The 26,940-nt window shown below is 39.6% G+C and overlaps 6 protein-coding genes across 7 annotated transcripts; 3 read left to right on the forward strand and 3 right to left on the reverse strand.

Moving 5' to 3' along the window:
• Positions 1-63: 63 nt before the first annotated feature.
• On the forward strand, positions 64-2,848 carry LOC133726905 (protein MULTIPOLAR SPINDLE 1). 2 transcript variants are annotated; one of them, XM_062154539.1, is made up of 10 exons: positions 64-396; positions 485-542; positions 624-770; positions 866-925; positions 1,068-1,147; positions 1,276-1,330; positions 1,537-1,650; positions 1,865-2,057; positions 2,215-2,285; positions 2,545-2,848. In XM_062154539.1, exons 1-10 carry the CDS (start codon positions 235-237, stop codon positions 2,727-2,729), a joined length of 1,125 nt encoding a protein of 374 aa, XP_062010523.1. In that variant the 5' UTR covers positions 64-234; the 3' UTR covers positions 2,730-2,848. The 2 variants fall into 2 exon arrangements, with proteins under 2 accessions (XP_062010523.1, XP_062010524.1); XM_062154540.1 differs by having other exon boundaries at positions 1,561-1,650.
• A 4,534-nt stretch (positions 2,849-7,382) lies between these two features.
• LOC133708631 (uncharacterized) lies at positions 7,383-8,163 on the forward strand. Its single transcript, XM_062134106.1, has 2 exons — positions 7,383-7,541; positions 7,628-8,163. The coding sequence occupies exons 1-2, from the start codon at positions 7,406-7,408 to the stop codon at positions 7,873-7,875; spliced, it is 384 nt and encodes a 127-aa protein (XP_061990090.1). The 5' UTR covers positions 7,383-7,405; the 3' UTR covers positions 7,876-8,163.
• A 97-nt stretch (positions 8,164-8,260) lies between these two features.
• LOC133708623 (F-box protein SKIP1-like) lies at positions 8,261-9,718 on the reverse strand. Its single transcript, XM_062134096.1, has 2 exons — positions 9,296-9,718; positions 8,261-8,882 (listed from the first exon to the last, which is right to left on the reverse strand). The coding sequence occupies exons 1-2, from the start codon at positions 9,709-9,711 to the stop codon at positions 8,306-8,308; spliced, it is 993 nt and encodes a 330-aa protein (XP_061990080.1). The 5' UTR covers positions 9,712-9,718; the 3' UTR covers positions 8,261-8,305.
• A 2,196-nt stretch (positions 9,719-11,914) lies between these two features.
• Positions 11,915-12,527, reverse strand: LOC133708639 (UPF0057 membrane protein At4g30660-like). Its single transcript, XM_062134114.1, has 2 exons — positions 12,360-12,527; positions 11,915-12,256 (listed from the first exon to the last, which is right to left on the reverse strand). Exons 1-2 carry the CDS (start codon positions 12,447-12,449, stop codon positions 12,110-12,112), a joined length of 237 nt encoding a protein of 78 aa, XP_061990098.1. The 5' UTR covers positions 12,450-12,527; the 3' UTR covers positions 11,915-12,109.
• A 6,478-nt stretch (positions 12,528-19,005) lies between these two features.
• LOC133708648 (uncharacterized) lies at positions 19,006-22,798 on the forward strand. The gene is made up of 3 exons (XM_062134124.1): positions 19,006-19,219; positions 19,297-19,778; positions 21,201-22,798. Exons 1-3 carry the CDS (start codon positions 19,123-19,125, stop codon positions 22,575-22,577), a joined length of 1,956 nt encoding a protein of 651 aa, XP_061990108.1. The 5' UTR covers positions 19,006-19,122; the 3' UTR covers positions 22,578-22,798.
• A 213-nt stretch (positions 22,799-23,011) lies between these two features.
• Positions 23,012-25,875, reverse strand: LOC133708659 (uncharacterized). The gene is made up of 4 exons (XM_062134133.1): positions 24,833-25,875; positions 24,103-24,173; positions 23,590-23,983; positions 23,012-23,490 (listed from the first exon to the last, which is right to left on the reverse strand). The coding sequence occupies exons 1-4, from the start codon at positions 24,947-24,949 to the stop codon at positions 23,293-23,295; spliced, it is 780 nt and encodes a 259-aa protein (XP_061990117.1). The 5' UTR covers positions 24,950-25,875; the 3' UTR covers positions 23,012-23,292.
• Between the last annotated feature and the right edge of the window lie 1,065 nt (positions 25,876-26,940).

Consider the following 26,940-nt stretch of genomic DNA (forward strand, 5'->3'; position numbering starts at 1 on the left):
ACGGCTAGATAACGTTAAGTCTATATTTTGTTATTAAAAAAAATTACTCATACATATCAATGGTTGAGATTTGCTGGTTCACTAGCGAGCACCCTAAAACGTTTTTTCTTTTTGGGTCCAAGCACCTAAACGGCTAAACCTTTCAAAATTCAAACTTTTGCGATTTTATTTAATTTTTCAAAAATCAAAAGACGCAGAAAACTTCTCCCGCGAGATTTCCAGGAGAAACCGAGAATGTCAAGCAGCGAACAAGAGCGATCGGCAACAAACTCAGCGCCGCCGGACGAGTCGCTGCGAATGGCGGTGGCCATCTCACTTCTCCGATCAAAGCTTCTCCAAAAGCAAAGCCACTCTTCTCCTTCTCAAAACTCCGACGCTCTCCGATGGAAGCGGAAGGTCCTTTTCTCACTCTCACTCGAAATTTTCGGCTAATTTTCACCAAAATTGAGCCTTAGTTGACTCTTCTGTGCTGATTGAGCTTCAGGCCAAGGAGCGGAAGCAAGAGCTTCTGAGACTCCGGCAAGATCTGAAAGAAGCCGAAGGTCCTAAATCTCTCTCTCTCTCTCTCTTCGTCTCCCGATTTCAGAGATTTCAGATCTGATTGATTTTCCTTTCGGTTTCAGATGCTTCGCAGTGCGACCTGTTTCCGCAAAGCGCTTCCTGCAAGTGCTATTTCTTCGACAATTTGGGGAAGCTGAGCCCGAATCGGCTGCCGGAAGCTTCTCAGTGCAGATTCAATGACGTCTTGCGACGCCGATTTCTCAGACACGGTTAGTATTCTTCATCATCATCATCATCTTCTTCTTCTTTCTCCGAATATCAGTAATGTACTTATTTTTCAACAATTGCTTTGAAAAAATTGCAGTGCGTTTCAAGGAAAGGAGAAGAAGAACCGGCGGTTCTTCCCAGCGTTACCACATTTCAGGTGTGTACTTGATTTCGATGAACTTGTGTAAACTATGCTCGCATTTTAATTCAATTTCAGTCAATTTAGGCCAAATTTAGGTGTAAGGTGTTGGCATTTTTGTGTGAATTGATTTGAGGATAGTAGTTGTTTTTTGGTGCAGACATGAACAGTGAAGATGAAATGGAGCTGCTTAGGGCCTCAGTTGACTTTCTTGTGGAGCTTTGTGAAACCGGTTCTCCAGTCAGTTCCAGAGCTTACCTTTGTATCCTTTTTCGAAAACCAAAGAGATAATTACTTATGCATTGTGCTGCTGTGGTGTTTATACATGATTTCTATCTCCATCTAACTCAAGTTTATCGGAATGTCAGGTGGAGGAGGCTAGTTTTTTGAATTGGTCACACCAAGCGGTAGATTTTATTTTAGGTAAGCAAAATGCTTGTTTCTCTTTTAGTTCAAATCAAATGACTAGTAAAAGAGTTAACAGATTTGATCAATCATTCTACTGTAATATTTCCATATTAGTGCTATGACTGCTATCTAAGAGTAGACACACAGTGGATTTGTGTATCCAAATTTTTTGCTCTTTTAGTTATATTCTTCATTCTGTAACTTATGTCTATATTCTGAAGCTTCATTGAAGAATCTGTTATCAACTGCAAAGAACGTAGACCTCATAGAAGGAATTGTCAGCAGCTTAATCACACGTATGATTACAAGGGTGTGTTGCCCCTTGCAAGGAAATGGTAATCTATTGTCTGTGGTTAAGTTCTGTTAATGATCTATATTCTGGTCTTGCTGATTTTAAACTTCTGTATTCAAACTAAAGATTTTTGGTATGCTATGATGACATTAATCTTATGGAATCATGGCATCCTATCATTCCAACATTACAAATATGCTCTTTCAGTTTTTGTTTATCTATCACCTCTTATTTATGTTACTAATATTTTGTTTCAGCATCAAAACAATCAGACTCTGATGCGCAGTTCTTCGTCCAGCACTTGATACGAAAACTTGGTACCGATCCCTACATTGGACAACGTGCACTTTTTGCAGTTTCTCAGAGAGTCTCCATTCTGGCAGAGAGTTTCCTTTTCTCAGATCCATTTGATGATGCTTTTACAAACATGCATCAATGCATGTTCATACTGTAAGTATTTACAGAACACATCCCTCAATGTGATTGTCCCTTTTTCTTGATCAGTCTTTATAACAAATGTTATCCCTTGGACATCTCTTCCCACTTTCCCAGTGGAATGAATTTTTTTTATGATTATTATGTACTGATGTTAGTATATGACTGACAGGATCCAGCTTATTGAGTTTTTGGTGTCTGATTACTTATCAGTATGGTCAAAGGATGAAGGTTTTGACACTGGTATGTATCTTAATTGCTATGTTTACAGAACTTAACCTGTCTGTATTTCAACAATCCCAGATCATTCCAAACTATATTCACTATCCCCTGGAACAGAGGACCTTTTCTTGCACCAAGAAGTTTTATAAATATAAATTGAATGATGCAGACATCTTGTGACTGAGAAAATAGTTTCTTTTAAGTACTGTCAATTGGTACCACCTAGTGAACAAGAATAGATATAGAACTGAGAAATAACTTAAAGATTGTGATATTGCAGTGCTTTTCGAAGAGTGGGTGGCATCAGTTCTTCATGCTCGTAAAGCATTGGAAGTTTTGGAAAGCAGAAATGGGCTATATGCGTTATACATGGATCGAGTCATAGGTGAATTGGCCAAGCATGTGAGCCTTACTATGTCACTGCAGAAGATCAAACGTGAAATTTTAGATAAGCTATTCCACTGACCAAATCATCACATTTTATATTAAACACCTGGGAATGTCACCCAATTTTTTTTTATTTAGCTTACTTGTACATCTTGGATTTATCTACCCAGTTGAAAGAGTATGTGTAAAGGTTTAGAAACAATTAATGGAGTCTATCGCAAAAACACTGATTGTGTTTTGGATCTCAGCCATTCAAGGAAGATAAGAGCTATGTGTCACCGATACTCTAAACTCATCCTTTCTTGTGCCGGCTAGCTATATTTACATTTCTTTAGGTATAAGACTAATTGAGACATGAGGATATCTTCTTACTTGGTGGCTTGACCTTCTCAACCTGTCACTTTCACGTAATGAGGTATACACAATTTTCACTGGACGGCTTGAAATTGGTCATTAAAGTCTCGCTTGTGTGTAGTTGAAAAATTTCTACTGGTTTCTCAGGCATCTTCCTTTTCTTGCTAAACGGGTCAACTTTCTCATTCAGCGTATAAGATATTTCTGATACATATAGAATTGCTAGTGGTACACTAATTTCAATTCCTTGAATGCTTCCCTATATCTTTCAACCAATAAACTTTAGTATCATGTTTTGGAGGGCTCTTACTCTCAGATAATTGTAAAAAATTGAATGACACTTTCTCTTTTGGTCTGATCGACATCTTCTTGATCTTGTCCCCTAGCCATTTTGATATAGCGGTCAATGTATTCAAACGTGTCGAAACACTGGTCACAATGGAGCTACTACCTTATATAAGTAATCCTCTCTATTAATGAAAGAATCCACACAGCCAGTTTGTCTTCCATATTCATTTAGCAAGCTACTTTTTGCTTGAAGCAGATATGACTCCGATGAAATATGCGCTCTCTCTCTTACTCGTTGTTCTTCTTTTATTCTCTGAATCTCTTCCAAGTTCAGCTCATCAAAGTTCTTTGAATCCAGATAGTGCGGTTCTTGGTCAGAAAATGCAACACCCTGCAAAGAATGATCCTAGTGTGTTTCACTTGAATAGGAAGCTTGGGATTCACATGAACTTAATCCGTAAAGTTCCTAAAGTACCTCGGCCCAAACTCCCCAAAGTATCAGCAGCCGTTCCTAGTCAGATACCTTCTCTTCGTCTCGGTTACTTTTTGGGTTTATCCCTTTGCCTCTTTCTGTTCTAGGTCAGGATTAGTTTATTACTTGTGTTAGGTCTGTTGAAACTGCTATCAGCTGTACCTTATTCCTTCATCTTCTGAGAATGAGAAACCCTTTGTCATCAAATTAATTCGTCACAATTGTATTCTATTGCACCTGTATTGTAACACAAAAGATTCAAGTAATTCCAGTAAATTGGTATAGTTGTAAACCGGAAAGATTCAAAGTATTGACGCAGACGGAATGATCGGATTGAAAAACTAGGTTTACCAGCAATAAACCTAAGCAAAGATTCTGGAGTCCACCAGAGATAAAAGAGAATAATCTCAAATTTATTGATAAAAAGATAATAGATCCGTTCTGCAGCCTTAAGGCGGCTTATTTATAAGAAAATAAACCCTAGGGCGACTAACAATGAAACCCTAAAGCCCATGGGTAAAAACAAAAACAACCCGAAAATAACTAGGAAAACCAAAACACCGGAAAATAGAAAAATGCAGTTTTGAGGCCCTAAACGACCCCGAATGCCCGAAAAAGGTCACAGGTCGTGGCAAAGCGACGAGTTTGATTTCTGGCGCGATTCCCTTTCCGGAAAGGTAAGGTGCGTCCCAAACGGACTCTGTGGAGCTGTTTCGCGTCTACTAGTCACTTTTCGTTTTCCTCCTTTAGCACGATCCAATTGTTCTTCAAATTGGGCAGCCATCTGTTCTACATCAAGTATTGTGTTCTTCTTTGTTGCTACTGTAGAAGTAGTCTATCCAAAATAAAAAAGAATTCTCCAAGTAGGCAATATTGTCACTAGCCAATTCTTAATTTCAGTTCCCTAATGATGTGGGCGAGACTAGTTTGGACGTGGCACTAACCAAAAAGGCAAAGCCTATCTTATCCGAATATTAATGGTGGTGTCTCCGTCTTCAAGTTATTTTTTCCATCTCGTTATATGAGGACTGAAGTTCGAATTAGGCTTTCGAAACCAAAAAATACCGTCCTTGTCTTCTATAAACTCTTTGTCGTGTTTAGGAGGGCTCCTACTTTTGGATACGATTAAAGATTTTCAAGCGTGTCGACCGGAACACTACTGGTCCATAATGGAGCTACTACCTTAAATAGGTAATCCTCTAATCCATAAAAGAATCCATCCACCCAGTTGGCCGGTACGGTGTTCCATATTCATTTAGCAAACTACGTTTTGCTTAGAGCTAGCAGACATGACTCGGATGAAATATGCGCTTTCTCTCACACTCGTTCTTCTTTTTTTCTCTGAATCTCTTCCAAGTTCAGCTCATGAAAGTTCTTTGGATCCACGTAGTGCAGTTCTTGGTCAGAAAATGCAACAACCTGCAAATAACGATCTTAGTGTGTTTCACTTGAATAGGAAGATTGGTAAAATTCCTTACGTCGTTCCTAAACAACCTCGTCCTAAAGCACCTCGTCACGCATCAGCAGCCATTCCTAGTCAGACACCTTCTCTTCGTCTCGGTTATTTTCTGTGTTTATCCCTCTGCCTCTTTCTGTTGTAGGTCAGGATTCGTTTACTACTGGTGTTAGCTCTGTTGAAACTGCAAACTACTGCTATCAGCTGTACCTTCATTCGTCTTCTGATCGAGAACGAGTCATCAAATTAACATGTTAGAATTGTACTATATATATTGCATCTGTATTGTAACACTTGAAAGATTCAAGTAGTTAAAAGATCATTGCTCTACTTTTACAAATTATTGTGTTCTTCTTTGTTCCTACTCAACCTTCTCCAAGTAGTCTATCCCCAAAAAAAAAGAGTTCTCCAAACAGTTGGCAATTCTTAATATCAGTTCCCTGATGATGCATGTGATGAGACTATCTTATCTTATCCGAATATTAATGGTGGTGGCATGGTGTCCCTCATTTTGGTTGGAGTCAATTCAAGTGATTTTTTCCATTTCGTTAGATGACGACCCAAGTTTGAATTCTCATCTTTCGATACCAAAAAATGGTAATGAAATGTTTTGTATACCGACCTTGTTCTACAGCTCATACTAACAGTGACTGCACAGTGGCTAATTGGGAGTCGGTGTAATGAACAAAAAACCACAAAGGAACAATCTTTGTATACACATACGGTTTAATTTGAAGGGCCCAATTAACCCAATTCGGCGGTTAATTTAGTTACAGTTTCCCCCTATAGAATATCGACAAAAACCAGAGGGCTTCAGCTGCATGCATGCAGAGAAAAGCATCTTATCATGCTGATGTTCCGATCACATACCGTTTCTGCCAACGATGATGATATGCACAGAAGAATAATGGCCGAATTTGTTAAAGAAAAAGAAGAAGAGGCGTGCAATAAGTTGCGTAACAGAAAGCACGCTGATTACCAGGTTTATTTGGGTCCTAATGAAGAGGGAAACAAAAATGGTAACTTTTCAATGCTGCATGATGATTATGAGTACCATGATGATGAGTTGCATGAGGGACGCATACTTGGGGGCGAGGCGGCGACGCTTAAACGCAGACATTGCAAGGAGCATGAATGGGATTCAAAAGCAAAAAATTTGCCACCTGAAATCTCATTTCTTCAGGACTACGCCTTTGTGTTATGTGTAATTATTCTTGTAGTCTTGTAATGTACATTATCACTTAGACAATTTCAATTTGGTTGAGGAGGGAGGAAGTTAGAGATGGTAATTTTCTTTCAAAATGAGAGATCACAACACGATTCACAAATTCCTGATATTACTGCAACAATGTATATTAAGGTTATTTTTCAGATAGATTGTCATCGAAATGGAGGAAGGAATGATTTTCGAGTTTTTCACATCGTAATTTTTGGTTATATAGCTTTCTGATTCCAAATTTTCGGATTTGAAAACCTGGGTATCAGGTAGTTTTTATTTCCTCTTATGAGGCTTAATCGACCACATTAATACTTCAAGATGATCTCTGGTGTGTGTGTGTGTGTGAGAGAGAGAGAGAGAGAGAGAGAGAGAGAGAGGTTTAGGATTAGACTGCAATGGATTTAGGTTCTTGTGATCAGGATGGTGTTGGCAGGCAGGGAATATATGAAAGTTTAGTGAGAGAAATACTTTGCTCTCATTGTGGCTTATACTATTATTGAATCACTTTTGGACTTTACTAATGGTAGGAACATGCTAGAAGCACCTGGTCCTGGACATGTTTATATCAGAAGTACGTTATCTTGTCTAAGAAAAAGCAAGGATCACATTCCCTTGAATTTTTTCAAAGTCGGTTAATCCTTGATCAAAGTTTCTCTTTATTCTTCTTTCAGCCCTCTTCTTACTATACAGCATTTCCCAAATACAAATTGACTGCATCCTCTGCTGTGAATCATCATAATGCAAAGTACATTAAACCAAGTAAAAAAGAGTGACTGACATCGTATGGCTTTAGAGTACATGTGCCAAGTTTTCTATTTACTACTACTAGTGAGAATCTTACTTTACCTCACCGGCTACGAAAACCCAAATGATGCTTTTTCTTTCTTTTTGCTAGTGCTTATGAACAGTAACCCTGAAATCTCTTTTTAAGTGTCCTCTTCAGAAGTTAGAACCCAACTGAGGAAATGAGGAGAGAAATACTAACATGGTGTTCTACCCTCGTCTTTCTGTGCCTGCTTGCTCTGTCTGCATGTGAAAGCACTTCTACAGTACCTAAAGCTGAAGGTCATGGACCTCAGAAGAAAGAGAAGCAACTGAAGGGTAAGCACTCAGTATACAATTTTCTCTTTAATGCCAGAGCTAAATTGGTACCTACATTTCTAATTATGTTATTGTAAGTTGTGCAGATGTATATGATATAATGACCAAATCAAGTGGAAAAGGCCATCAAAGAACATATGGGAAAATGCATGTAGTTCATCATTTGAAGGTTTCCAAGAAAGCAAAGGGAATATACGGTGGTGCCTCAGACCTTAAGCGTCCAAAATCCAGCCATAGTGCAGCATCCGCTTTCCTGGGTAAACCCCCCAATTTATTCTTCTCAGCGGTAGTCAGGCATGTTACTATCGGATGGTTCATATTTGCTCTGTTTTGATTGCCTGGACTGATTCTGCAGAAGATGATTTAGGACTCAACCTGTAAATCAGGAACTTTGTTTTTCGACAAAATTTCCAACGTTAAACTGCCTGTTTTCAATCCATTGCTTTTGCAGGGGTACTTATCAAATTAGCCTATTTGAATTCGACTGTATTGTGTATAGTTGTGTAAAACCTAAGGGAAAGGATTCTTCCAGATTCCAAGTAGGAGCTACGAAGAAAAGTTGTGTATGGTTCAAGATTTCTTCACCTTATATATTACATGGAAACATGATGCTTGTACATTAGTATTGATACATAGCATATATAAATACAACAGAAGCTGAATTATTGGTAGTATTAAGCAAGTTTTAATAAAAGAAGCTACAAGGCAATACAGATAGATGCTGAAGCCCTGTAGATGTTTTATTTCCAAGCTTAGGTAGCAGATTAGATTCTGAAAATATCTGTTTGAAATCTCTCATCATACAGCCTCCAATGTCCATACCTCTCCTCCGTATGGAAAACCGACCTAGGGATGTAGAAATTTGGCTTTTTAATCTCCTTCAAGTTCTTCAGCTCGGATGTTGCATTGTTGATATCACGACTATTCAAGTTTACACACCCAAACACATCCAAGTACTCAAGTTTCAGACACCCTGCAGATATCAAACCAAGGCCTTTAGCCGTTACCTTGGAGAACCTTAGTTCAAGGTGCTTGAGATTCGGCATAGATTTGCCAATTGCATCAGCTTCTGAATTTCCATCTTGAGGGCAAGTTTTTAAATACTCCTCAGGAACAATCCCAGCGTGTTCAGAAGGATCTAGCAAATTCAACATATTCCGTTTAACAATTGTGAGATTAGGGCAATTCTTCCCAATCAACACCAGAGACTCGTGAGATATTTCATGGCAATAGCTGATGTCAAGTTCCTTAATCATGGTGCACCGAAACGCTATGTCAGCCATGGATGCATCAGTCACATTCGGGCAGCACTTGATCGAAAGAACCTCAAGGTTTGGGCACCTAGAAAAATACAATTACAAGCACTTATCACATTGGCATATATCTAACTCCAATTACCCACAACAGTCCATGAAAAGTTGAACTTAAAAAACAACATTTGAAATGTACCAATGAAGAAAAACATAAACTACTCACTTCCAGGCCTCAAAGATCTAATTTTTCCAAACAAAAACTAAACATATAAACCTTTCAGCTCACCATACATCAATCAAGAACAAAACTTCATGCCCAAAAAAAACAAGTTTTAATTATCACCCTGCTAATCCCCACACCACGACAATCAAAACCTTCCCACTTTTCAACTCCTCATTCCATTTCCACAAAAATCCAAACTTTCATAGAAAGTCCAAACCAAAACCAAAATGAATCAAACACGAATAAATAAGTGACCAAATTTTTGTCTCCTATAATACCTTTGGGCGACGAAATGGAGAGAGTCATTAGAGCAGTTCCGGGTGCGAATCTCCCTAAGCGACCCCTCGCTCCATTCAGCAACAGATCGGAGAATGGAATCGACCCTTCTCCCCAACTCGGGGGCCCACCACTGAGCCGACCCGTACTCGGGCTTGGGCTCGAGGACGAAGCGCGAGTTGAGATGCGGGTCCTTGCAGGCGAGCAGCCATGATTTGCAGAGGAGCATCGCACGCCATCGGTGCTCCAAGGGAAGCCGGGCGAGGATGTTGGCGAGGCACTCGTAGGTCAACCCGGCCCAGTCGGAGTCGGAGTCGGAGTCGGAGGTCACTGGTGGTTCTTCTTCATTATTGGTTCGGTCCATTTTTGAGAGTTTGGTGTGTGTAATTGAGAGAGCTCGGTTTGTCTTATGCTTCATCTGCGCGCCTCTCCTAAATTTGCCGCGTGTCGTTGTTCCCGCCGTTCTTTTATCTTTTTTTCTTTCTTTTGTCCTTTTTTGTTTTCTTTGATTCGAAGTCGGAGAGGAGAATATTTTAAAAATTATATATTATCGATATTGAAATTATTGTGAGGAATTTTATTGTAAAAGAGGACCTGATAGTTGATATGGCTTGCCACTTTGGAGGCACTATTGATACACTTGTGGTGTGCTAAATCTTGTCAATATATTTTTCAATTGAAATTTTTTTTTTAATATAATTTCATCTTTAGTAAATTATGAAACCTAAGCCTAAGTGACCGATCTCAAAAGCCTTGACCCGATTTTTTCAATGAATTTTCTTATTTTTTGACTTTGAAAAATCATATAAAAAAATTAGATCGAGATTTTTGAGTTCCGTCAACTTGAAAAACGTGTGCTATAATCCACAATTTTGGGTGAAAAACGAAGATTGGAATTTTTTTTTTTCTGAAAAAAAGTTATGAAGTCAGTTTTCTTGGGCTTCAGAGATAATTATGTGGTATAATTGTATCTTTTCGTGTGCTTAACCTCGCTTGACATAGACATGCACATGATCGCCGTTGGCTTCACTTAAATGACATGACATAACACCATTAGCCTCACTTAGCACAAACAAATGTATACACTGTCAACTGCGCTTACATAAACATAAATATCATTAGACCATCTCCAATGGAGTGGTCATTTGCCACATGGAATGAACGGTTATAAATGAAAGATGAATTCACTCCAACAGATATATCAAATCCTACGTGAATTTGACATTCCAATTCTTACTGTCAAAATTGACAGACCCAAACTCGTCTGTCTTTTCTTTTTTTATTCGCTCTCTCTATCCTTCTTCCTTCTTTCTCGTCTTTCTATCTCTCTTTATTCATACCCAGAACCAGACCAAAGAAGATAGATGGTACAACGACGACGAAAATGTTTGAGAATATTGTTGATCATGTTTTAATGTTTTCTTACTTCATTATACACTTTCAAACTCTCCAGTCGAATTTATCTTTTGGTTCCATATACACTTTCAAACTCTCCAGTCCTGATATATCTTATTGAAAGCAGTTGTATAGATAGATGGGTTCTTCATCTATTAAGAAACTCTAATTCTATCAAAGAGTTCATACTGAAACAAGAAGGGAATATGTACAAGATCTCTTCATGTTTGTTTCTCCTTCTCCCTTCTTTCTCGTCTCTCTCTCTTTGAAGATGCTTAAACCCAGTTCTTTGACCCAATTGCTTCAACGCAAGAAAATACAATCAGATCCAATACAATCACCAATTAAAACAACTATCGTAGAACACCCAGATTCATCATTCACATCCTAGCAGGAAAAAAGCAATCAATCTCAAATTTTCAGTAAGTATAAGTTCATGGTTGTGCATATATGGATAGAAAGGGCAAGATAGAGATTTAGACAGAAGAGTAGAAAAAGGAGGAGACAAAGGGGATGATGAAAGATAAGGGAAGGACGATGGAGGAAGAAAGTAGAAACAGAATGGGATATGCCGATCTGGGGATGAGGATGGAGAAAGAGAAAAAGCTCTCTTGATTTTTCTTATATAAAATACTCTGAAAAGTAATAAAATAATATTTAAATTTAACATATCCACTGGAGTTAAAATTTGTCAAAAATGACATTTGACACATCAGCTGTCAAATTCGAATTTGACACAAGCGTTTTAACATTACCATTGGAGATGCTCAGCCTCACTTGACACAGCCACACGGGCCAGCTTGGCTCCATAATATTAATGAGAATCGGATATAATTCATTCGTTCATTCCAGGCCTCCTCAACTCATCCAAGAGGTAAATGTTCATGTGGGTTGTATCTAAAAGTGCTTCTTCACTCCTATGCCCATCACTGAAATAATCATGCACTTCCTTCCTAGTTATAGTATTTGAAACCAAAAGCTGATCTTTTGCTAAGCACTATGTATCTGTAAGTTGTAACCAACTAAAATGCTATGCATTGCATCACTGTACTTCAGCTTAAACCCTAAATACCAATTCAATAGAGCCCTAATATCCATGTATAGCAAATTGGGTTGCTGCTATTCCTCTTAGCAGCAAAGCAAGCAATTGAGAATGAACAGAAAGAATCAAGCTTCTCTCACGTGAACATAATAATATATATATTATCCACCTAAACTCAAAATCATCAATATTCAATTGCACGTCGTCAACATTATTAATCCAACATAAAATCAGATTACACACACTCAGATTAGGTTATTGAAAATAAGATACATTAAACAAAAGCAAAAGCATCATCCCCTTTAACAACCCAGAAAGGCGAATTTGGAATCGAACCCATAAAACACAGTGAAAATTAAATTACTGAACAACAAACAGTTTAACCAGAATAAGCAGGAGCGTAGAGGGGACGGCGGTGCTCGTCAAAGTACTCCTCGCGATTAGCAAACACGATGATGTAGAGCGCGTAGATGATTCCCGGAAGGTAACCCAGACAAGTCAACAACAAGCATATCAGAAACTCAACCTGCAAAAATCCAACAGTACCCACCAAAATTTAGCCTCAGTTTTTTCACAAACTCAAGAGTCTAAGAAACCAGAATGAGATCGGATGGATATATAAGACTTACGGTGCAGCAACCGTGGCTGAGGCAAACCCCCAAGGGAGGGAGCAAGACGGCGAGCACAATCTCGCAGCAGATCGCACACCCGCTCGGCATTTTTAGATATTTTGGTGCTCTCTGTAGATCTCAAATTTGACTTTGATTGAGATTTCTGATCTTTGATTTACATCCTCACAATGTGTTGCTAGGAAGGGAGACTCTTGTGGGTTATGATTTGGCCCGTTTTGAATTGTTTGTTTATTAATTGGGCTTTTTTTTCTTTTTAATGTATTATCCTGAACTTTGGCCCATAGGCTTGACTACAGAACAGAAAGAACTGCAGCCCATGGTCTCTTAAGCCGAATCCTACAGCCTTAAGGAAACTAAAGCCCTACACCGACTGGGAAACTAAACCATTTACCCTCGCCCATTGGGAATAGGCAGGAATGCTATAAATACAGCCTCTGCTTTATTCTCATTTCTCAAGACCATTTCGCAATACGGTCATCGAGGAATCCAATTGGGAACACTGCAGAATGGAAGGCTCTGAAGAATAGTCCTTTGGCCATGTTTGTTTCCCGGAAAGTGGGCATTGGGAAAGGAAACACTTTCCTTTCCTGCGTTTGGGACAGCCAAGGAAGGGAAACACTTTCCCAAAGGAAAGGAAAAAGCGAGGGAAATTGGTTCCCTCTCCCCCCCCCCCCCCCTCCGGAAACACTTTCCCAAAGGAAAGGAAATTGATTCCACCAACCAAACATGGCCTTTGAGGAATCCAATTAAAGACATCCAAGAGTGGAAGGCCCTGAAAGAAATATCTATGTAGAAAGCATGGCTTGTAGCAAGTAGCATCTATATTGCTTGTTAGTAAACTGTTGTGCTTTTAGCCTTTTAGTAGAGAAGGATCTGTATAGAAAACTTGGCCACTGGCCCTCATGTAGAATTTTGTGCTTTCTCTTTATGTAGATTGTTGGAGAGGAAAGATCCCACATTGGAAAAGTGACAAATAAAATATAACTTATAAGTGGGTGGATCTCACCCAATTGTACCGAGGCCTTTTGTGATTAAAACCCAACACCTATTGGGTGGTTAAGTTGGGACAGTATCGGTACAATGGTGGGCCACGGGCCACGCTTGTCGCTGTTTAACATGGTATCAGAGCGGGTCCTTCTCCAATTGCGTCTCCACGTAGGCACGTATCATGAGCCCAAATTGGGGTTCCCTGTATTGCCATCGAAATTACCAAGTGTCCAATGTGGGCCTTGGATTGTATCGACCAAGTCTCCGATATGAGACTTGTGTCCCAATTTCCATTGGAAATTGGATTAATTAATTTCACGTGCAGACCTAGAGTTAGGTTGCACGTGAGGAGGCGTGTTGGAGAGGAAAGATCCCACATTGGAAAAGTGACAAATAAAATATAACTTATAAGTGGGTGGATCTCACCCAATTGTACCGAGGCCTTTTGTGATTAAAACCCAACACCTATTGGGTGGTTAAGTTGGGACAGTATCGGTACAATGGTGGGCCACGGGCCACGCTTGTCGCTGTTTAACATAGATTAGATATCATAAACTTCTTGTTATCATAAACTTCATCAGTAATTTGAGCTGATTGCATATTCTTCTATAAAAAAAAAAAACACTTCTTTCTTTCCTTCTTGTACCTCTCATTCAATTGAATAAGTGTGATTAATGGAAGAAATGAGAAGGACCCAAAATTTGGTGGCATTTTTGCGTCATGATCGAAATAAAGCAAACTGAAGCACAGGTTGCTATATGGAGAGAAGCTCGTGAGTTAGAAGTTGAAGAATATGATAAAGTGATATCAAAGTCATTTGTCTTGAAATGTTATTTCATCAATGCTAATGGGGATGAATTAGTTATAAGTTTTTTCTCTTCATCTGGTAATGTTGTTAAATGTCTCTTATGATTTCTTCTCCGTCTCGAGAAATCTCAGTCGCTCTAGTTTATTTTATTGCTGTTTTCATTAGATTTCATTCGGAACCAAGAATTTGAGAAAACAAGGGTCGTTTGGACACATCAATTGAAAAATTAAAGCCGAAAGAAGAACTTGCGACCATCACTGCTCATCGATCACTTGGTTGTTGCTCTATCGTTGGCCCTTCCCTCTCTGCTTTTAAAGTTTCTCCGTTTTCTTTTGTCTTTAGAGATTCAAAAACTAGAATCAGAAACCTAATAGCTAGGAATCTAAGAATTATATGCATGGGAATATGAAAATGCTTTTAAGCTTCAAAATATTTGAGGATCGGTATAATATCTAGCTGCTGCCTTAAGAAGAGGGTATGAAACCAACTTTTTATTTTTATTCGCAGCTTCTTCTTCATCTATCAGCTCATCACCAATTGCTTTAGCTTTTTCCTGTAGGTCAGCCATACTTTTACACTGAGCAATAAAAGAACAACCAAAATAAACAAATAATTCTGGAATTGGATTCAATGACTGTGCAAGTGATTGCTCACTGATTTCTTCTACTCATACTATTGCAACAGTCTTAAGACTTGGAAATTTTCTAGACTTGCATTAAGCGTTTTAAACTAAAATGAGAAAGAGAAAAAAAAAAAAAAAAACCAGTTTCCATGATCAATTCCGAAGCTGGTGCGAGCAACAATGTCAATAGTTCTGCAACTTCCTTCTTAAAGAACTGCTCGACCTTTGAATATTCACCCAACATGCATGTGTCTTCACTTTCCCCCTTCAGAGAATCAGAGTAGAAAACAAATCAGAACTTTAGAAGATTCAGCTTCGACAAAAAAAAAAAAAAAACAAAACAACTGTATAACATCGATCCCTTCACAAAAATAATTAAAGTGCCGAACAACCCCGAGAAAACCACAATCCTTGTCAATAAAAGGAAAGTTCCTGTACGTTGAAGAAACTGACGTTTGAGATCGAAGACACACTCACTAAAAACTTTATGTTCCTGATTAAAATCTTGCAAGTGCTTCTTGAGTGATGAAGGTAGAGAGAGAAAGAATTGTTTCTGTTCTTCACCATTGAGCTGGACAAATTAACAAGCCCGGCCCTGGGAAATTCAACACCTGGGGCGAAGAATAAAATTGGGCCTTTTATATAAAAAAAAAATTCAAAAATATTTCATATCGATGAAAAAATTGGGCCCATGATGACACATCCATCTCTCTCTCCTCTCACACACTTTCTCTCTCTATCTCATGACTTTGTCTCTCATATAATTAAAAAGCTACGGCTGAGTAGTGTTGGGTCTGTTTTGGACAACTTTTGCATTTTTGATGTAGTATTAGCCTCTCAAACAACATTTTTTTTTTATCCATCTACTGCAAACTTTGGGCCCTGGGCCAGGGCCGGGCCTGATCATAAGTGTGTAAATAAATGCAGTCATAAAAGCATAAATAATGGCGACTTGTTCCCCAAGTAAGTCATCGCCTATATAAAGGAGGCTCGACGTCCAGGTAATCCATCGAATTCCAATTATCTCTGCTCCACTACTAAGGAACGTACTGACTTAGGCGTCGGGGAGTTTTCTGCAGGTACCCCCTCCTCCTCGAGCCGACGGTCAAACTTTGAGTCAACGTTCGAGGGAAGCTTCTCGATTGTTCCCGGTCAGCTCCCGCTCCAGTTCGCATTCATTGATGAGTCAAACTCCTCTAAGGAATTTTTCGTCACCAACAAGTGGCGCCGTCTGTGGGAAGCACTTTTCCCTAAAAAGTGATGGCGGGAGCTGCACCATTAGAAATCTCATTTCTGTCACTAAGGACTGGGAGTGATGGAATACAAGCCCTGAAGTGATAAAAGTCTGGGTAACGTAGACTAGCGTTCTTTCCTTTAGTAATCATATTCTGATTTTTTCCTTTTATATTTGAAATTTATTTGTGGTCAGTGTTGTTGAAATGTATGTGTAAGGCTGGTGGCCAGAGTAAATACCCAAGGCCGGTGACCAAGGAGAATAAAATGTTTTTGATCAGATTCAAAGGGAAATGGGGGCAATTCCATGTCTCATGCTGAAAATGAATCTTCGCATTGAGGAAAGAATCGAGGCGGCCAGGGCCCGAGGAAAGATTCGGGGTGGCCAGGACGGCCAGGGCTCGAGGAAAGAATCGGGGCGGCTAGAGCCTGAGGAAAGAATTGGGGCGGCCAGGGCTCGAGGAAAGAATCGGGACGCCCAGGACTCGAGGAAATATTCGAGGCAAGATTCGAAACAGCTAGAGAATGGAAATTTCCTCTTAGCTAGGACGAGTGTCCAAAGAGAAAATTTGGGGGCATTGTGGGAGTGGTCAAATTTTGCTGGGCCCGCAATTAAGGCGATTAACTCCGTAGTTAGTATGAAGTTAAATTTCAGTCATGAATGCGGCGATTATTACAACAATAACTACGCACAATGATTATGATTATAAGTGCGCAATGAATGACTATCATAAATAAGCAATGAATGACGGTCGTAAGTACGCAATGATTAACTGTTATTGGTGCAGCAATAATTGTCATCATCAGTGTGTAAATAAATGCAGCCATAAAAGCAGAAATAATGGCGGCTTGTTCCCCAAGTAAGTCATCGCCTATATAAAGGAGGCTCGACGTCCAGGTAATCCATCGAATTGGTTCTCTCTGCTCCACTACTAAGAAACGTACTGATTTAGGTGTCGGAGAGTTTTCTACAGGTACCCCCCTCCTCCTCGAGCAGACGGTCAAACTTCGAGTCAACGCTCGAGGGAAGCTTCTCGATTGTTCCCGGTCAGCTCCCGCTCTAGTCCGCATTCATTGGTGAGTCAAACTCCTCTAAGGAATTTTTCGTCACCAACATATGCTCATCTATACATACTATGGCCACAGCCTGTTGGGCCAAGTCCACCTCTGAAGTTACAAAAAGCATGTGTTGCTTGCTAAGGAAAGTTAACATAACGTTTATGATATAAATGAATGAGTCCGCAGAAGCCAGAAGATTTCTTTTTCTTTTTCCTTTCTGTTACAATAGAGTACGTATCACCTAATACCTAACCCAAATTTCCACCGTCCGTCGCTACTTAAGCTAATCTTAAGGGCTTTTGCAGATGATGAGATTTTACTTGATTATCTCTTTGTTCGAGTTCATTCAACATTTTGTAAACCCACAAAAGTCCGGTAAAAATTATTACAGAAGGTGAGATTGGAAATATATTAGCAGTAAGTAAATAAAAACTGATCGAAGTAATACATCATTGTAAACCACCTGGCTTTGAATATCATACTGCTAATTGGATCTTTTTAACTACAGTCTATAGAACTAGAGTCCTCTAATCATCAAGTTGACCAGAAATATCTCGCTTACTAGCTACGTAACAATGGAAATTTCGAAGCGAACAAACCACTCAGCTGTTTGATTGATCATCCAGTACGAGTCAATCCAACGACTTTCCTGTCAGCGTTCACTTCCAAATGCTTTACAAGAAGCTAGCACCTATTGATTAAAAAGAAAATAGAACCAAAAAGAAACTCTATGTTACATTGTACTACTAACTAAGTAACTATTGGAGTTGAATATTAGATTGATTCCTGGGAAATGCAGTGTCCCATTCTTTGCCAAATTGGCCGGCAATAGCATGGACCTGAGGGATATAAAATATGCTTTTGGATAGGAGAGACTTGTATAGATAATGGCAAAGGTAATGGCATCATTGTCATGGGATGCAGCAGTTTCTAGAAAAAAGAGAGATTCTTAATTTTGCCTAGACTATAGAAAAAGGTTCTGAAATGAGCTCATTCTTTCTGCTTGATTTAGCAGGTTGGTCATTCTTTGCTTGCCATCACAACGGAAAAGAGGCTATCCTCTATCATGTCCTATCTATATGCAGAAAGTCCTGAAATTATGGCAACAGGAAATGCAATTCCTTGACATAAGGCATATAGGTTATCTCAATGTGGACACACTGCAAAAAGCCAAAAAGTGAGCGATCTAATAATTCACTAGTACTGAAGCTAACGATGCCCATGACAAGTGAGGCATACAACGCCCCTTGCAAGTGATCAAGGCTAACAATGCTTAATTATAATAAGCGAGGTAACCGATGTTTATGGCAAGTGAAACTAACGATGCTCATGAGAAGTGAGCCCAACAATGCACATTTATACAGAGGCTAACTAACGACACTGTGTCATGCCAACGAGGTTAAGCACACTAAAAAATGTTGTATACTTTTTCAACCATGTGGAAACTAACCACAGAAGTTTCCCTAAAAAATTATTTTTTTGTCCGAAATCATGATTTTGCACTCAAAATTGTGAATTATATAGCACACGATTTTTTTGAAGAAAATCGCATGTTCTTATTGTAGGTTTTACTAAAATCTCTCAATTGGTAAATAATGAATTTTAAGCAATTGTAAAATTGAAAAACCTCAACTCAATCTTTTTTCTTTTTTTTTAATGATTTTTTAAAGTTAAAAACTGACAAAAATCATTTAAAAAAAAAAATCGACTCGAGATTAGCCGTCCCTTCAAAAAATTCTTTAAAATATCAATACAATTGAGATTATGATATTCGATAAAAAAAAAAAAAAAATAGTTGTCAAAAGATTTGACAGTATTTGATTATTTTAACTTGTATGAGTTTGGGCCTGCATTTCAAATCTGGCCCACACTGCCCTTTCCGGCAATATATAATTGACCCGCTGTTTCGTCACTACTATTTCCCCACTCAAAATTTATATGAAACCGCCCGAGAAAATCTGCTCTCCTTAATTGTTCGTCCCACCGTTCTCTCAAATTCTCTCGGCATTTTTAGGGTTTCATCCTCCTAATCTATCTGCTTCCTCTTAACCATGGAATTCAAATTCCGAGCCGTAGACGTATCCGACCGCCCTTCTCCTCCTTCTTCCTCCACCGTCCGATACTTCTCCTCCGAGCGAACAATCCGAGGTCCCCTCCCCACATTCCCCTCTTTCTTTCAATTTCTTTGTAAATCTCACCTCTCTTAACGACAATCTATCTTTCAGGTCAATCGGTTCTTCCAACTTGGGCCGTCACGCCGAGTTCGGGTCCAAGAACGAGTCCCGACCCGACTGGTTTTCCGAATCCGGACTATCTCACGATCCACGACCCGATCCTGCACCCGACCAACGCCCGCGACGCCATGCAGCGCCAGATGGAGAAGGACAGGATCAGGGAGGAGATTCTCGCGGCGGAGATGGTGCGGCGGCGAGTTCTTGAAGCCGAGGTGAGGAGAGAGCTCATGTTGGAGCGAGAGATCGCTATGAAGGAAGCCGTCGGAGATGGGCTCGGGTTCGAGGACCCGTTCGGCCCAATGCAGGCCCACTCTTTCGACCATCGCTTCGGGTTTAGCTCGAGGAGTAGTTCGCCGTTGGCTATCGTGCCGCGGCTCCCGGAACCTGTGCCCGATAATAATTTGGAGGTCAACAAGGAGTTGACCCCGCCGGCTCGTCCTCCGGAGCTCAACAAGGACAAGTTGATCGTACTGGTTAGTCAGTTACATTTTAACTTTATTAAGTTAATTTATTTCGGTAGAAATTATGTTATGATGATTTTCTTTGTGTTTATTGGTAACTTGAAATCATGATTAGACAATGATAAACAAGCAAGATGAGACTACTAGTCAATTGCATTACATTGGTTGAAGAATACGGTACTTTGACTAAATCATAGTCTTAAGAGCGAAGCTAGTCGTGGCAAGCACAGTTGCTAATGCAAGCATACAGGAGTTAGTGTGACTGTGCTAGCATTTGTGCTCGCGATTGTCACTGGATTTGCTCAGTTATTGTTTACTAACAATGAAAACGTACATATGAACTTTAAGTAATCATTCCTAGAAAAGCAATGCTAATATTGACACAAGACTTGCGTCGGCTTGCTTCTGTGTATGTGATAATCCTTTTGTTTGTGGATCGGCACGTAAAAAGTCAGCCCCTCAATGTGAGTATCATAGCATTAGGGAGATTACTTTTCTTTGATAGTTTGATCAGTATACTGGGATAGTCTACCATGATATTCGTGACATCAAGGTGATCAAGGTAAAGAATAATCTTGATGAATGACTCTGGTGATCATTGAATACTGGTTTTTCATTTGTGTGTTTTCTTGGAGAAGGCTGCTCACTGTACATGCACTATGCAGCAACCCCTTCTACCATATGATGTGAGGTTTTAAATCTTCCATAAAAACAGGCCCTTTATCACCTACTCTTATATTGGTCAGTATTGTGACCTTTCATAGTATTTCAGTTTGAGTCTCTGAGTTGTAATGAAAAAAAGGGATTTCTCACTATGGATTCATTGTCATGGAGAAGATTCAGAGGATTTTTATTCTCTTTATCAAAATATTGTGGAGTTTTGATCATGAATTGAAATATTCTGATATAGAATTTCAATTTAAGAATTGTACTTAACCAGAATCTATTTAGTTGTGAAACATGCTTTACTGAAGTTCTATGATTAGCTTTTATAGACATCTCACTGTCAGTGGTTTGAACTAAACATGCAGTTTCATTCTAATAATTCTTATTTTTCTTATGTTGTAGTCAGATGTTACTGCTTTTACATTAGCTCTTTAAAACATTGTTGGGGATAACAAGACTCTTCTCCGAGCTTGTTTAGCACTACAAAATATCTACAGCTTGTATAGAGTTTGAAAGATGAATAAGAGTGTTTATTTTTTAAGTTAAGGAATGCACTCGTGGGAAATAATTAACCTGCTTAACTTAAAAAATACTCTCTTCCCTTCTCAAACTTTCTAGAAAATTGCCCTCATGCCGCTTGAGGTCTGTCTTGCTTGGGGATCAAGCCCTTTCTTCAAAAGCTGTGGTTCTGTTTCAGTTATACCATTAACCAGGTTTTTAGTATTAAATGGTTCTCTTTACGTACTGTGTATAAGTGTTTTGCTGCAGGCTAAACCCAACCCAGACCTTTCTGGACTGAAGCGGAAAAAACTACCATCAGAGGGTGCTAATGAGATTTATCAATATCGTTTGAAGAAGAAGAAGAAGATACCGGAGGAGGAATTGAAGAAGAAGAAGATACCGAAGGAGGAATGGAGTTGTGCTCTGTGTCAGGTTACTGTAGCAAATGAGAAAATGTTTGACGGTCACCTTAAGGGCAAGAGGCACAAGGCCAGCGAAAAAAGACTTGGAGCTGAAAAACTGGGAAAGAGCTCCAGTAATGCACCACTTTCGAAGAACACTGCAAAACCTTTTGAGCCTAAAGAGTTAGAGACCACTGGTGCTGCAAGCTCACAATTAGGGGCCAAAGAAGAAAGGGGTTTGCTTGACCATAATGAAGCTGGTGATGGTTCAGACAAGAAAATGCAGGATACAGTCACTTCAGAAGAGAAAAAAGTGGAACTGCCAGTGCAGAAAGACCAATGCGGAGAGGATTTGAAGAACAATGTTGAAGTAAAAAAGGTGCACATGATGCAGAGAAAGGAAGAACCAACAAAAACAAAAAAATTTGAGTTCCTATGTGAAATTTGTAAAGTTGGTAGCAATAATCCAAAGGTGATGGAGAAGCATAGTAGGGCGAAGAAGCATATGGATAGGCTTGAGGAACTAAAAACGAATAAAGTTCGAACCACCAACGAAGCAAATGTGAACACTCCCACCACAAAGTCCGTGGCATCATCAGGGGCTATGCAGGAGGCAGTAAAGAGGTTTCAGCAAGACACAGAGAACAGTTTTGTACCCACCAATGTGATTAAAGAAGCAAACGCGAGCATTCCAACCACAATTGCTGTGGCATCATTGGTGGTTAATGAGAAGGCAGAAAATGCTAGGCTGCAGGAATCTATTAATGTGACCAAAGAAGCAAATGTGAGCACTCCCACCACAAATTCTGTGGCATCATCAGGGTTTACGCAGGAGGCAGTAAAAAGGCTTCAGCAAGATGCAAAGAATAGTGTTGCACCTGCTAATGTGACCAAAGAAGCAAATGCGAGCATTCCAGTCACGATTGCTGTGGCATCATTGAGGGCTACTGAGAAGGCAGAAACTGCTAGGCTGCAGGAATCTGCTAATGTGACCAAAGAAGATGTGAGCATTCCAACAGCAGCAGCCGTGACATCATGGGGAGCTAGTGAGGAGACAGAAACTGCTACGCTGCTTGAGGAATCTATAAAGAATAATACCACTAATGTGACCACAGAAGCAAATGCCAACATGCAAAGCACAACCTCAGTTGCCGTGGAATCATTCTGGTTTACTGAGACGGCTGAAAATTTGAGGAAATTGGAGGCTTATGAAAAGTTGATCAAAGCAAGGTTAACTGGATAGGGTATATCGATGACGAAAATCTGTGGGGTCAATGCATTGCTGACTGCTTGTTATTCCTTGTTAATTTTGATAAGCAAGCAACATTCTAGTTCTAGATTCCTTTCCTATTTTCTTTTGTAGATCTAACATGTTCTATTCCATGCCTAAAGTCGGTCAGTTCTATGCCCTTGTAGTCTTGTAGAATGCATATGACTAATTTTCAATGGCAAAGTTTCCAATGACATTCTTGACCAAGGTTGTGACCCAATTAATACTCCTCTTGACCTTATTGAGCATCGAAAGAAAAAGCCGGACTGTTGCAGTTGACTTGTTAAAAGAGGAGGCCGATTGACCTAAACTATGTGCAGCGACTCTCTTTAGAATTCATCTAAACCCCGAGACTAAAGGATATAGAATTGGACAAAGAAACCAACAAAGTTTGGCCGATCTAACAATACTTGCAACATAAGCAGAGCATTCATTGTGAAATTGTGACAAAAGAAGGATAAACAATGTCCTAAGCTCTGAATCCTAAGAAACAATTCACCATTTCATCTATATATACTCATCATGTGTTAACTATGTTTACTTTACAGCGAAGAAAGGTAAAACTAAAAAGAGCAAGAAACTAGAAATCAAACAAGAGTAGTAGTTAAACTTTAGCTTGCCAAGGCTAGGCAAACTTTTCAACCCTATATGATCTTCTCGATGTACTAATTCTCCAAGAAGAAAGTAATCAAACCCTCAAGGCAACCGGATCTTGCCAAGTAATCTTCCTCTTCCCTGATCGGTTTGACCCATTACCGATAGTCCTGCAAACCAGCAACTTCATATCATTGTGCTGCTCATCAATACCCCCTCTAAGTATACTTTTGTTTGGCTCGTCTGTCCTCAATGGCTCACAATCAGCTTGAATTTCCTCCTCTTCCTCAAGCTGTGACAAAATGAAACAAAGGAGACCATCATTCCTTGCACTGAAAAAACAAACCAGGACTTGAAAGCACATTATTTAGAAGGGTTACTATGTGTTTACCGAAACTTGGTTCAAGTCAAAAACTGGAGTGTTTTTTCGCTTGGTTGATTCCTTCCCACTCTGAATCTTTTCCTTCTGATTTAAGTCAATAACTGGATTTGAGTTATGCAGAGTAGTTTCCTTCCGGCTGACAGTCCTTGCCTTATGGTTCAAGTCAGAATTTGGAGTAGATTTTTGCAAGGCGACCTCCATTGCATTTTTAATCCGTACCCTTTGGCTCAAGTCCATTGCAGGAGCAGGATGTCTCAAAGCAGATTCCTTCTTACTGTAATTCTTTCCCTTCAAAACATCGGTTCGCTGGATTTTCAAATTGTGTGTTTGCACAAGGTCTTGCTTCGGTTTGGGGTTCATGGACTGCTTCCCAATCAAGTACTTGTGTCTTCTCCTCAAAAATCTGCAAAGTCAATAAGATAAACATCAACCAAGTCAATTCCCTTTCATATTTTCTGTTCATTGAAAATCTAAGCTACATCACAAGGTGTAGAAATGTGTGGAACACACTATATGCTATACCTGACTTCAGCTGTAAGGATAGACTTTTTCTGTTTCATCATCTCCAATCTGTTCTTCATGGCCTCTGCTTCCTGCAAAGAAAGAACACAAGGCTTTAGTTGCATATATCAAGCTCGACTAGGTCAAGCAATTTGAACTAAATCCACTAGCATATGATGAAAAGTTCATTTCCTCAAAAGATGACAATCAGCAAGAGGTTAAGATAAAACATTATAAAGAATGATCACCAAATGTCTGTAGAACCCCGAGAACAAAGTAACCAAAAAATTTGGAAATTTCTTGCTATAGATACAAGGCTAAATAATCAGACGCTAAATAATCAACCACATACAAGGCGACCCAAAAAGGAGGTGAAAACACGGAGAAATCCAAACAAATAATTGGCCAAGTACAAAGCTCTTCCAAATGAGCCTAAAACTACTACTACTTAATTAGCTGAGTTTTTGAGGGTCTTCACTAACATACAAACAGAAGTAACGTAAAATTACAGAGTTGCATAGAGAGCGGCAAGCTGGAAACAAAGACAGATCATATAGAGATCCTGAGATTCAGCTAAGCATATCTCTAACTAAGGAAATAATCTAAATAAGATCCAAAACACTGATTACTCATTCTTCAGCTCAAATTGCTCAATAGCAAAAACGATCACATAAACATCCAAATCTAGAAAACCCAGGCAAAAAAAACAATAACAAACACAGATCTGATGAAACCCAGAAATGGTATATACCTTCTGCAGCTCCTCATAGTCCTGCATAAGACTCTGATGCTTAAACCTGGCCTTTGAATCCTGATACAGAGCATAAGAAGAAGGCTCCACAGCAACAACCCCTTTCATCTTCTTCATCAGATGGATCAGAGAGAGAGTTTCAGAGAAAACCCAGAAGCCAAAAACGAAGAATTATGGGGGGAGAGAGAGAGAGAAAGGGTGGGAGACACAAGGAAATGGGTGATGAAAAGGAGAGGAAGGAAATAATAAAAGGAGAGGAAAGAGGGCAGGGAGAAACAAGAAGGACAAGGAAGGGAAGAAAATAATAAAGGGGAGGGAGAAGTAAGGGAGGAGAAATTTCTTGCTTTCCTGTTTTCTCTGTGAAACTCTGACCAAGACAACAAGAAAAAACCCAAAAGAGTCCCACATAACTCGGTGAAAAATATATAATCTTGTTGTGAAAGACAGTGATGAAGAAGATGGGATTTTTTGGGGGGTTGCAGAAGGGCATTTCTGGCAAACATGATGTTGTTGTTGTTGTTGTTAGTTTTATGGGGGGAGAGAGCTGGCTGGTGTGGTGGGTTTGGTTGGAGGACATTTGAAGACATCTATCATCTCTTTCTTTTCTTTCTTTCTTTCTCTCCTTCTTTTTTGTTTTTCTTTCTTCTACATAAATTTTGGTCCAGCTGGGCCATTGAAGTTAGAGATAGAGAGAGAGAGAGAGAAGTTGGGTTGGGTTGGGTGTGGTGTGGACTCTTCTTTGTTTTTGATGGGGAAGGGTTTCTTTGGATGTGCGTTTTTCTCTGTGATGATGTGAGAGAAAGACAGAGAGGGTTCTAGAGAGGGAGAGAGAGAGAGAAGGTGAGTAGGCATTGAAGATTATGGGTCTGCCTGGCTGATGATGATGATGATGATGCTGATGATGATAAAAAATAAAGGCACGGCAAAGAAAGAAAAAGAAAGAGATAAAAATGAATGGGATGTTGCTGTTCTGTTTGTTGCAGTTGTTGTTGGTATTGGTACTCTCTACTCTCTCCTTCCTTTCTTTCTTACCTTATTTTTAGGCTTTGGATGATGGCCAGTGCTGCTGGTGTTGTTTGTGATATATCTTATACCACCAGGTCAATTTTTGGTGGCTATTTACCATCATGCCCCCATCCTCCTCTGGTTTTTCTTTGATTCCAAAGGATGCTCTAATCCCCCCTCTCCCACTCAATCCTTTCCTGTTTTTAACCCCACACAGCTTTCAAAGGTCTTGCATAAGAAAAGAAGAACAAGTCCCCAATTTTGGCTTCATGCCAGTCACTAAAGTTGCCCCAAATCGATTCATCAATGGCTTTTTTTATGTTGGGGAAGGGTAGGCTGGTAATTCTCTTCATATTCTCTCAATCAATAGAAGGAAGATGCCATCCGCCACCTACAATCTGGACTTTTTGTGCCTACCTTCCCAGCCAGTAACAGTTGATCACCCATGCTTCATAGCCTTTTCCCTCTGTTAGTGATGTTGGAGCCACCCACAGAAGTTAATACCAGATGGCCCAATTTCCCATTTTTGCCCCTCAGAAAGCTCATTCGTTGCATGTCCATTTCATAGAAGGCTGGGACCATTTTGGTAAACAGCCAAGTACACTGTAAATACCCTCCATTGCCGGGAAAGTCTTAAAACACATTCCATCTCAGAGAGCAGCCCCGCCCTTGCAGGCCAAGCTCAGGGGTGAAGAAGACCATGAACCCAACTTTTGTGGGCCCCACCAAATTGTTTAAAGATTTGATCTTTCACAGATCTGAGAGAGAGAGAGAGAGAGAGAGAGAAGTTCTTTTCATGTTTCTCATTAGTCCTGTATAATGTGACGGTTTTTTGAGTAATTAGAATGGGTGGTTTGGCAAAAGGTCAAGGTCGACTCTCAATAAGATAGGCAAATTATTTCTTGTCAATTGTCTCATTGTATGGGATAGGTTCATATAGGTTGATGTTTTTGGTGGTTAACATCAACCTTTATGATAAAAAAAAACAAAGTGGGATGACTTCTCTTTATATGTAAAGGGTAACAGGGGGAGAGAGATTTAGGAAACAGTCAAACTCCATCACCAGCCATAATTGAAAGACTTCTGATATTGGAGACCGACTT

The sequence above is a fragment of the Rosa rugosa genome, chromosome 1 (assembly GCF_958449725.1).
Source record: "Rosa rugosa chromosome 1, drRosRugo1.1, whole genome shotgun sequence".
Classification (NCBI taxonomy): domain Eukaryota; kingdom Viridiplantae; phylum Streptophyta; class Magnoliopsida; order Rosales; family Rosaceae; genus Rosa; species Rosa rugosa.